Raw genomic sequence first — 12,588 nt, 5'->3', positions numbered from 1 at the left:
TGTAGCAGGTTAGGACAGCTGGAGAAATAAGAAGTGGCAGCAGCGTAGGGAATATTGCTGAGTGCATTGAAAGAGGAAAAACAGTACTCAACAAAGAAAAGAGAACTTGTCTCAGAGCTAGAGCCCTACTTATTTGGCGCGTTACGTATCAACAGCAAGGGGCAGAGAGAAGGGAAAAATAGCTCTAAGGCATCTGAACAAGGTCATCTGGGCTCTGCAGTGTGCGCTGGACCTGTGCTTTCATGTTACCAGCCAGTGTGTTTGTTACTACTTTGATAGCAGGCTGAAGGGGAAGGATTTGGACTGAGTTTGGCTAAGTCCCAAAACAGCGGGTATCCTTCATCCTAAGTATCTGGGAAGAGGATTAGAGGCTAGCATTGCACAGCATATTACCAACCTGGCCACTGCAGCTATTACAGGGTCTCAGCCAGGCAGTAGCTCTGACACATCTGTCTGTCTGCTTCACTGTGCAATGCAGAGGAGGGACCGAGTCCACGGACAGGATGCCTGCTTGGTGCTGGCCATCCATGCAACCCTTTCCTTCACACGCAACAATCGCAAATACGAGCAAATGGGTGTTGTAAAGGAAATAGGAATTAAATCATTCCTATATTAAGTATTCCTTTTGTCTGTACAGTCGTTACATCTGGTTGGAAAAAAAATTTTTAATCATTGTCCAGTTCTGTCTGTCTCTGGCACCACATTATACAATTCCCTATAAAATCATAAAAACATTCAGAATTCTCTGAATGTATGTATTTTATATTATCTGAAAAGATAAATGGGCATTTTTTCTGGCAATAATTGGTTTCCTTTTTAGCTTGTCTCAATAATTCCCCTAAATAAATTTTAGTAGCATTGCACTTCATTAGTTCTTTAAAAGTAAGCGATATGTTCTAAAATTTCAAGCCCAACTTTTGAAAGTACAAATAAGTCTCATAAAGAAGCTGTTTAATCAAATTGCCAGCATAAATTTTGCAGTGTTTTATATGTGTGCATAATGTGTAACAGATACAGCTCTTGTTCAAAATATAGCTTTTAGCAATTCCTTATTAAATAATGAAAGATTATATATAAAGTTAATTTACCTTTCGTTTAGTTATATGTAGTCCTAAAGTATAATACTGAAAAGTTCATGATCATAAAATATAGTAAGATTGCAGGTTCTGCCCATCAGTACAAAATAGAGCTGTGGTAGACCAGAAGTACTCAGACCATAATTACATTGCAATTAGCAGCAGGAAGGATTAACAACTCTTGTAGAAAAATACTGTATTTTAGGACTGCCTTTATTTGTTAAATTAATAGACCAGTTCTCAGTTTTGACATTAAAAACTAACACTATTAATTTCCTCAGTGTGTTCAAGTTTGATTTTAACTTTAGTTATTGCCATTTTTATATTAGCTAGAAATAAACCCACTATTCTATTACTGGTTTTTATGTTCTGTTAAGTTTCTTCTGTTAAAAAAATCCTGCAGTTGAACTTTGTCAATAATTCACACAGACAAAAACGTCTGAACAGAGTTTTCAAAGTAAGTAAATTGCTTTGATTATCACAGAAGAGACCTTTGTGCTCTACTCATTAGAATAACATTTTTATGTTTTATTAACTATCAACATGTTATTTGTATAATTGGTTTTGATGTTCCTTCCTTCAGGATCCACATATGGAGTCAGAGTGGCGGTGACAATAAATAGCATAATAGCTATAGATAGCCATTACCAAATAACCAGTATTCTTGCCAAATCTTGTGCTAAAAACTCTATGGACTAAAGGGATTATAGTGGACTTCATACTATAAGGGGATTTGCTAATGAACCAGATTTCAAATTTGCTTTCTTTTGCTTCTGGGTTTTGGGGGCTTTTTTAAGATTGTTTTAACGGGATTTTATTGGGTTACAATTTCAGTGAAGAGAGAGACTGATGACTTTGTGATAATTATTAAAAATGTGTTTTGCGAAGTTTTATTAGTATTCAGTTTTGATTTAGTTTACAAGGAACAGACCTTGATTATTTTGATTTTAGAGGAAACTGAGGAATAAGAGCTTTGTAAATCATCATCTTTTTGAGATATTTGCCTTGTAGTCTGGTATTTCCTTTTAGATATATGTATTGGATCTTGCATGATAAAATTTTTTTTCCCTCGAGAATAATTTTATATCTGACAACAGCCGTTGCTTAACAGGCAGTATTACTCCCAGATCTTACTACCATGGTGTTTAAAACACAGACCTCATACTTTTACTTTTCATACTTCTAAAGGTACTTCTATACCACAGCACTTGCAGCAAGTTTACTGCTGTCTTGTCTTGATTATGTGGTGAATAGAATAGTTCTTGAATATGTGTTAATTTATCCAAGGAAAATGACATTTTGAAAGTACATGTACTTTAAAAGTACATTCTATACAGCTGCTCATAAGTGTTTAGTTATACTTTATATATTGTAGCATAGTTGAGCACGATATATAAAGTATTTTAGCATATTTTAGCATATCTTACAAAAACACGTATGTAGAGTATCATGTAAACCCAAATGTACTTAAAGTAGTGGAAATACAAAGAGTGAAATTGTATAAAAGAGTTTGGTTGGTTGGTTGGTAACAAAAATGTTGAATTTCAAATGTGCTAGAGAATTGTTTCAGAGTAGTGTTTTAAATAGATCAGCATAAACCAGAAATCTCTTACAAAGGATATTAAATACTTTGTGCTTAGATCTTTTGCCATACTAAAAAATCAGTTTGGTATATAGATTTTCAATTTATTCGTAGTATGACCCAGCTACACTGCTACACCAGCCCCCTATGTCCTTTCATTCCAAATAAAAAAATACATCCTTCTTGTTAGGAAACATACCTTTATTGTTTCCTGAAATGGACCAAATGAGTAAATATGTTTAGCAGTTTCTTGTTGTGCTTTTGGATTTCTTTTCTAATTAAGCCCATATCCTTTAAAAAAAAATAGAATGCTGGAAAATTTCAGTGTGGAAGGGAGATTTATAGTGCAATCCGCTGCTGAAAGCCAGGCTAGCGTCAGAGCTAGAGGAGCTTGTTCACGGGCTTGTCCAGGCACGTTGTGAAAATCCCAGTGGATGGATTCTGTGGTCTCCCTGGCAGGCTGCTCAAGCAACCTCATTGCAAAGGGCTTTTTTTCTTATGACAACTTAGCTTCAACTTGTTACTATTGCCTCTTGGCCCCTCTTTCTTCTTTATAACCCTCACTGTATGTAGTGGAAAACTGCTCTTAGATCTTACCTTAGCCTTCTCTTCTCTCAGCTAAAGAGACCCACAGTTTTCTCACGTTCTCCTGGTGTAACATTCACTGCAGCTCCCTAACCGTGTTAGTGGCCCTGTGCTAAAATCTCTTCACTTTTTCTTGTACTGGGTGGCAGAGAGGAGCAAATCTAAGTAGTACCTTGATCCTCCTCTGCTACAGGCTGTACCTCCTTCCCCCAGCTGTTGCTCCTGTGCATGGAGCCTTGTGATTTCTCAGAGCAGACTTGGTCAGTCAAGACTGAGGCAAGAAAGGCATCACTGTCATTTTATTCCCTACAATGTTAAGGTTTTTACCACTTTGAAAATAGTCTTATTTTTCTTATATTTTAAACAGAGGTGAAAGTAAATAGGGATTAATTGGGGGGGAGGTGTTGTGGTTAGGTTTTTTGTTTGGGTTTTTTTGTGTTTGTTTTTTTTTGTGTGTGTTTTTTTGTTTTTAATTTAACAAAGTTATTCTGTCCATGAGGAATTAACTGCTGGTTGTACATACTTCAAGTACCTGTGACTCTTCCCCAGTCAGGAGAAAACCTGCCACTGCCTGAATGGCAAGGAAGAAGGGAGGTTGGAAATGCCTTTCCACAGAGTGGTATTAGAGGGCGAATGCCATGGATAGACCAAACTGAAGTTTTGCTGGCAGGCTAGGTCGTGGGGCTAGGCCCTAGTTCAAGAGATTAATATGGCTATTTAGCGCAGTAAGTGTCCAATGAGACTGGGGTGCTCTATTTGCCAAATGCAAAGGGTGTAATTTGTTGTAGATGCAGCCAAAATATAAACAAACAATGGACTAGGATTTTGGAAACCCCAGCTTTGCTAATGGTCTACTGCCTGCCCTGATTCCTCACGCAGGTGGCATTGCAATATCATTTAAATCAAACAGAAAATAAAATTCTTGCAGGAATATTTTACAAATATTGCTTTTCGGACTTAAGTTTCTGAAATGTACCAAGTAGTTTATCAACAATGATTTGTTTATGGTAAATATTAATTCAAGTTTATTATTCATCATATTTCAAATGGTCTCATATTTTAATTCTGAATGTGGACAGGAAAATTCATGTAAGCAGTTAGTGTGGATGCCTTATCTACGTGTGGATTCTAGTGGTTCCTGCTTTATCTGTTGGAGAAAAAATAAGAATAATGATTAAAAATAAATGAATACTCTTGAATCACTATTCTTGTGGTCATCTTTGCTCTTTTGTAAGTGTAAATGCTAAATTGAGCAGTTCTGGATAAACTTCTCAGGTGGTCTTGTAAATATTAATTAGCATATGTTTGTACATTTCTTCAAATCCAAAGACTGGGATTTTTTTGTTTCTTTTGGGTTTTTTTTTGGTTTTTTGTTTTGGGGGTTTATTTGTTTTCAAAGAATATTCCATATTCAGACAGCAATAAGTGGCATGATTTTCTTTAGCAGTTAAAGAAAATAAAATTTTCTTTAGTAGGGTTTTTGCCAAGTTCTACTTTATTTTTAACAACATGTAAGATTTATTTCTATCTCAGCCAATTTGGAAGCTCTCTAATAGATCACAGGAAGATAATCCTTATCTTTAGAAAATCACTCAAGTAGTGTATCTTTGGCCAGTTACTTCACTTGGATTTATAATACATATTCACTAGTCAGTATCAGTCTTAGACTTTGATGAGCAGTTAAGGAATTAGTCTTTTCCCTTGGTAACAGTGGCAAAATGCCCACTCAAATAGAAATGGACTTAGATGGTCAGTAGATTACTCTGCCATTTATTTATATATTAATAATTTTCATCAGAATTGAGTAAGTTTGCAATTAATCATAGAAGCATTAAACTAATTCTTCACCAATAGCCCTGTTTCAGATTTGAGCTGCACATTAAATTTCATATAGTATGGATATTGAAGATGTAGTCTTTACATAGTCAACGAAGAATAGAAGGTTGAATGGTTTGAGTTTTCCAGCCTTAAGCCTGGAGCACCTGATTTCTCCTGCTGTTAGGCTGTGTCTCCTGGGAGAAAAATAATGTGTTTTGTCTGGTTCTCCATGGGTCATTTCCAAACAAACCTCTACAACTGTAAATTTATTTTAGAAAATGTGGTTTGTTCTGTAAGATAATGTACCTTCAGTGCTTTGGAAAGGTAAAGGTAACAAAATTAATGTGACTGTTATTTTACTTCCTTTTTTAATCATTGAGCAGTCAGGTGTTTGTGAAAGTGACTGCTATGTAGAGGGTTTTAAGAAAATAAACTCTCTTTTTGTAATCATTTTCTGATATGCATATCCAGTATGATCACCTTACCATCAAAACTGAATATACAAGCAGAATTCATTCGTCTACAGGCATTATCTGGGTTTCACAAATGTGTAGCAACATTTTCTAGTTTGAAAAACATGCACAGTTGCCACAGAAACAATCAGTGTAGTGGACCAAATATGTGACCAATGTAGACTCCTGCTTTCAAATCTCATGCTGAAGCAGTTTAGCTTTTGTTCCATAGCTGTTTAATAGTTTAATAGTACCTTCTGTACAGGCCGGTGTTGGTTGCAACAGGTGACGTTCTACAAAGTACAAGTGCTGAGGTCTGCTAGAAGGCTCATGGTTCTCCAGTGGCTGGAGGATTGGTTTAGGCCAAATTTATTTGAAGAGTAGCCCAAAGGAAAACCAAAACACTGCTCAAGCAATATGAATCATTTCTACCAGTTGGCACCAGAAGTCTGACCCAGCAAAGTCTTGGCACTGCAAACAGTAAAAGAGCTAATTTCACAAAACTCACTGAATTAACTGCTGTGTCTTAAAGCTGGTTGAAAGTTACTTCTGTAAATGGGGAAAAAAAAAACCTTTCATGGAAGCATGCATTTATCATCCCTCCACACAACCTTCCTACTCTGTACTGCTAATTTATTAGTTACAGTTGTCAGCATAACTGTCAAATAAGTAGATAGAAATAAAAAAAAAAGTGGGATTTTGGCAGTTGTATAACACTTTATTAAAAATATGGTCTCCCAAGTGTAATAGAGACATTCTCATGCTAACTCTGTTGTATTACTACTAATTATTCATAATTAAATATATAGTACTGCTCAACTTCTTTCCTTTCTTGTTTCATATTACAAGAACCAGTATAGCAAGACCATGAAATAGATGAAGCCAAAATAATTCTCTCACACACCTGAAAAAAAATAATTTCGTGTTCATTTCTGCTCCTCGCTGTTTCCTGAAATCACAGAATCCTTGCTAAGGGCTCCTACAGCCATCTTCCATGACAGCAGGTGCAGAGGAGGGAGAAGGGGGGACAAGGAAAATAAGACCCTTATAAAGAAGAAGAAGAATTTCCCTGTGTACTTATACACAGAATTGCAGGATTCTGATTTATAGCAGGATAATGGTTGTGGTTTTAATTGCATTCCTGCTTACTTATTCCTGCTCTTTAGAATAAATCTTAACATATTCATGCAAAAATATACATATGCACATGCTCACAAATATATGCACATATACAAGTGTGCACAAATTGTCTGCATTTTTTCTGCAAAAATAGAGCGCCTTGAAGATACAAGCAGACTTAACAACTGCACTTATTCCTAAGGTTGCTTTATAACTCCCATCATAAAATTCCACATTCAGTTTGTTGTGATGTAACTCATCCAAAACCTTCCCTTTTGCTGCTTTGTCACAGCTTAAAATTTAAGGAATGCTTTTGTCAAAGCAATTAAAATCATGAGACAGGGGATCTCCAGGTGATCTCTTGTTTGCAAAGTTTGAAACATGAATTTAACAGTTGGCCCAGGGAGGCTTTTGCATCAGGTTTGAGGATTTGTGGAGTCACCATTTATTTAAATAAGCAAGCTAACTTGCCAAGTTTGGTCAAATTGCAAGCCTTATACTGTTGTCATTTGCACGAACTCAGGAGAGAATTTGTAGTAGTTGATCTTGCAGAGAGTCCTTCTCTCACAGCTCCAAGTTTCAGCGTACAGATGACGATTTGAAGCTTTGTGCTGCTGTGGGTCATGGTGGATTTTGGTGCTGTCATCAGGCACTGTCCCAGTGAGCTCCTTATAACCTCTAGTCCTGGGCTTAGGCTGCTTGGAAATGAATTTTGCCTAAACCTAATATGAGAGGGAGGAAAAACTGACCTGCAAGAAAATATTTTGGGACAAGAAACCAGAAAAGAGTGGGAAACCAGGGCTAAGAATTGAGGTGGGAGCTGACTGCAACTGACTGAAATTACTATTTATACATGAAAAAATATAAAATAAATTATTAAGTAGCTTGTCTTTGCATCACTGTCAGAGACTTCTTCCCAGAATATCAGGGAAGAAGAAAACATCTGAAGTGATTGGGAATTTTTTGTCAAAAGTCCCAGACTTAGCCGTCAACCATAATTTTGAGAAGGTATCCAATTGTATAATTCCATGCCCTGGAGCACAACAATACTTTGGATAGGCAACAACACAGATAGATGTAATGCCCTTTTGACTATTCAGTGGGATAGGAAGCAAACATTTTTCAAGTAACTCTTTTGAAGGATCCTTCAAAGTGCAGTCAGTGGGATTTGATCCTGCGCATCACAGTTCAGCATAGAGCTACAATCCTGGGGTTTTGGCCAACAGGAGATTGGGCATATTTGCTGATACCGTGTTGCTACAATAAAATATATGCCCTATGCCCTGCAAAAGCAGGAATCCACATTTTAGGACCTTTTCAAATTAAATGCAGATTATAATTTGAAATTATTTTTATTGATTAATTTTATCTGTATTGCTATATAAGTAATGTTGAAAGAAATTGAACTGTTGTTTGCTGTACTATATACAAGGCATACCTAGAAAGCAGCAGCACCAGAAGAAGTCAATGTTCTTCATGTTTGCATGTGAAAAGACCAGGGAAGAGAATTTTAGCGCTTCTGCAATGTAGTCAGCATCTTTGCTTCATCTGTAGCTGTCTGCCTCTTACCCACCTGATAAAGAGATTATGAAAACATTTAAGGTATTAAAAATTAAATGAATATTTTATAGCTCCTTAAAGAGGAAGTGGAGGTATTCCTCTTGTTCATACAAGATAGGGATATTGAAATGATCTGGGCAACAGATGTTACAAACCGAAAGTAGGTTGAAGATCTTAAATATGGAAGATACATGTGGAATTTTTAAAGAAATCGATATGTCAAAAATTCTAGAGCTTGGTTGGAATTGGACAGTGTGTAAGATGTATCCAGGTGCTAAAATAATATAGGAAATACGGCAAATGTAAAAGAAGACTGGGTCCCATGTTAAACCATTTTGGACTTACAGAGCTCAGAATTAAATTTCTAGAAGTTTCTAGTGACTCCAATACCCATGAGCATTGTATCTCAATTACCAGCTATGAAATGGATATGCTAATGCTATTTGTCTCTTAGAAGTCTAACAGAATGGTTCTGATACGTTGCGTGTGACTTCTTGTTTGTCTGAGTACAGCAAGGGGTCTCCATCCATGATCGAGGGGCACCAGTAGTGGTATAATCATACAAGGACAAGTGCAGGTACACAGAATTTACCCACCTCTCATTTGGACAGTAATGCAGTCTTTCAGTCATAGTATATACAGAGAGAGTGAGTTATCTTATTTTTCTGAACACTAGAAAATAACCGTAGTTCAGCTACATGAGTGATTGCTTATAAATGATCATTGTATAAATACTATATTGCTATTACACTGGTATTTGAAAAGAATATATTTATTTCTTCTTTTTTCTCTTCATCTAGGAATTGCTGATATTTTTACAAAATTTGCCCACAGTACACTGGGGAAATGAAGAAATTAGTGTACTCCTAGCAGAGGCCTACAGACTGAAGTTTGCATTTGCGGATGCCCCCAATCATTACAAGAAATGAATATAAAGAGCCAGAAATCATTAAGACCAACGTGTTCTGCAGTATTATGGCATCTGTTGTTCTGGTTGTGCTTTCAGCTCATTGCTCTTTCATTTGAATTAAGATGACCATTAAAATTCTGTTAGAATTTGAAGAATGAGAACAGAATACCAAAGAAATGGACAAAGCAGGATATGGAGCATTGAATGAACTTAAAAGTGAACTTTTTTGCTCAGCATGAAAATGAGTTCAGAAGTCTATCACATAATTATCTTCTTTTTTTCCCCTTCTCTAATTAGGAGCATTGCAGTCTGTCTGATTTATGTTGAGCAATTTTTTGTATGTACCTAATATTTAAAACCACTTTTGGAATGATTTTGTCATTACTTCAGTGTCACCTGCCATGACTTTATAAGCCAGTTTTGGTCATTAAAAGTTATTTACTTTCAGTGGAAAAAAAAAGAACTTTCCATAGTCATAAAGACCGTATGAGCCAGCAAGGCCTATGTTTTGAAGTCTGGTTATAACTCAGAAGACACTGATATTCGCACACCATCTGTTGTTTTTCCATGGAATTAGGTTAGAATACTTCAATAATATAAGAATATAGAAGGTTGCAATGGAAATTGGTGGCATTTTCTAAACATTACTCAGTCTTGCAGGGTGCTGTAGAAGCTTTTTAGCCATACAAAGGAGTTGCTTAAAGCTGAAGACTCATCTGTAACACTAAAGTAAATCCCTCTCTCTATATTTTGGAGTGTTTTTAAAATATTGAATGAAATAGAGGACATGCTCTTGTCAAACTAATTAAAGCCTTTCTTTCAAGGCCTTTCAATTTTTCAGCATGAAAGTTCACTTTTAAGAAACTTATGAAGAAGCTTGGTTTACAAAGCAAGATATATTTTTATCTCAGTTGTTGCCTTATTCTCCATTTCTAGCGTGTTAGAAAAGGAAAATTAATATATCTTTCCAAAGCTTATTTGTTAAATAATTTAATACCTTTTTTCCTTACTATTCAGAGGAAGCGAGAAGATAGTTCCCAATAACAATAACAGTAACTGTATACCCAGATCACTCTTGCATCATTAGCAGAACAAAAATCCTTTATGACTTTATAGAATGAAACTAATGTTTCTTCATCTAATCATGAGATACTGAAGAATTTCTTAAAACTTAACGTAATTTAAGTGCGCTCTTTATTTTCAAGAAATCTTTTGAGATAAGAATACTGATGTTGCTCTTGTTGGATGTAAATAGCTCCTATTAATTTGTGCCTACCCTACACATACAGGTTATTAAGGGTGAGAGTTGCAATAAGCAATATACTGGAAGCTCAGAATTATTATTCCTCAGTTCAGTTCTCAAGTTGCACAACGTTGCACGAGAAGTGTAGTGCACTTTTAAGTTTGGGAAATAAAAGTTCTTCAAGAGGTTTTCTCTCATGACTTGTTATTGGAAGGTTATTTTCAAGTTCTTCAAAATATGTAGATATATATTTTGAAGAAAGCTTTCTAGGTGTGTTAGTTACGTTACTTGTTTTGGGGCCTTAGTTCTTGACACTGACTTTGTAATAATTAGGTGTTTCAGGGTAAATAGAATAAAATACATTTTTACCAACATGTGATTATGAGATCCATATTTTAAAATTATATGAAATCTTTAGTAGAAGAGAAAAAACTTAATTAATTCAGAAGCAGGAGTGTTTGGTGACTAGGATGCATTTCTGTTCCACTGGTGTCAGCTGAGGGTTTCAGTTGCGATGGATACAAGTTCAGGCCTCCTAGGTTGCTGCATTTGTGCCTAGAGTGTGTAGTAGATCTGTGTTTCTTAAATGTCCGTATACTGTTTTCTGTAACTTCAGTTCATGGTCTAATGTATCAAAATTTATGTTTACAAAGAATGTCATATTGTGCCTAACAGAATATCTACCAATAACAGAATAAAAGAAACCTGAAATTTATGACCATTTGCTTTAAACTTAGTATCTACAATCGTTTGTTAATAGAAATGCATATTATTGTAACGAGAAGACACACAGCATTAAATGTACAATGTTGTAAGGGTTTTCTATAATTAACGTTTTTCTATTAAGATGTTATTTAGGTAGTTACATGTAACATGGAAAGTTGACCCAAAGTTGTCTGCTGTGTCAGATGCTCCTGCATAACATTTATGGGACTGGATATATAAAATTTCCTTCATCGGGTCCACGTGAGTTGTCTGCCATGTCTTCCAAATTCAACAGGTACCTCTTACTTCCCTTGGAAGAAAGTATTACCATTAGAGGTCACATTTACTATTGTGTCTGTGTCAGAAGTTGAATATTGTACTTGAGCACATTGCTTTTTAAGGATAGTGGGAAGTTTCCTAATATAATAACAATGCTTATTTATGTAGATATAGACTTTTCTGGAAAATATGATCTAGATATATAAATAACGCTTATATATCTATACAGATAGGAATAGTTTTCAGTAAATAGAAGGGCAACAGTTATGTAAAATTTCAAATTTTCAATACTTTAAGATTTACATAAAATATTTCATTTTATTAAAAAACCAAACACCTTACATTTAACAATTCTACATCTCAGGTAAAATGTCATTCCAAACAAAATATTACCTAGAAAAGGAAATAACGTTATCATTATTACAACCCATGTACTTATTTTTTTTCAAAATTCAAGATTCTGAATATTATAAAATTCCTTTGTAATATGTATTTTCTTATGAAGGAGGCATCTTGACACATCACTAGTGAAACCAGGCAGTAATTTCCTAGAACTCATGTGAAATACTGAAACCGTAGTGTCTAAAATGTGTGTTAGAGAATTTCTGTAATAAAAATTTAAGCAAGAATGTACAATATAAAAAGATTTATGACTACAGTATTTGAAAAATGTAAATAATAAACAAATTAGTTAACTATGTAAATACAGTACATGAAGTAGGATAGAAATGTAAGTTGAAATCTTATGTAACTCTGTAATATGTTATAAGAAATTGGTTTCATTAATTTTTGGCTTAGTTCCTTATGGAAAGGCCCATGAATTTGTTTTTAACTTCAGAACTACAGAACAGAAGTATCTGAAGTTCCATTGTATGCTTCTGACAAATATTAACACTGAGGCACTGGTTAAAACTGTAAAACTGATGAAAGATGAGGAAATAAATGCATATTTATGAAGTGCGCTATAGAGTGGAAAGCTTTTTTTATTGTTCTCATCAAGCACATTGCATACTACATCAAAGCATGGTTTTGGTGTGTTCGTGTTTTACAGTCTCAAAACCCTATATCACAAGAGCAAATGCGATAGCAAAACCTCTGTTCTCAGTTACGTTTCTGCAGCTCTCTACCCTTGCATCTTGTAGATTTTGCAAGTTAATAAGACAGACAACTTCTAAAGGTACGTCTCTGCATGTACCGTATACATACAATGTACCGAGCATTTTCTACAAAAAGCAGATGAAGATAAATTTGACACCAGA

At 35.2% G+C, this 12,588-nt stretch overlaps 1 protein-coding gene across 1 annotated transcript in view; it reads left to right on the top strand.

Moving 5' to 3' along the window:
* TBC1D22A (TBC1 domain family member 22A) overlaps positions 1-12,259 on the top strand; it is a 187,501-nt gene extending 175,242 nt beyond the window's left edge. The window contains exon 13 of the mRNA XM_082309017.1: positions 8,993-12,259. Within this exon, the coding sequence (XP_082165143.1) occupies positions 8,993-9,121 (129 nt within the window). The 3' untranslated portion in view covers positions 9,122-12,259. The remainder of the gene's footprint in view (positions 1-8,992) is intronic.
* The last annotated feature ends 329 nt before the right edge of the window (positions 12,260-12,588 follow it).

The sequence above is a fragment of the Platalea leucorodia genome, assembly GCF_965183815.1.
Source record: "Platalea leucorodia genome assembly, chromosome: 4".
In the NCBI taxonomy this organism is placed as follows: Eukaryota; Metazoa; Chordata; class Aves; order Pelecaniformes; family Threskiornithidae; genus Platalea; species Platalea leucorodia.
The sequence above is the reverse complement of the archived record's forward strand: the minus strand, read 5'-3'. Positions and strand labels throughout refer to the sequence as shown.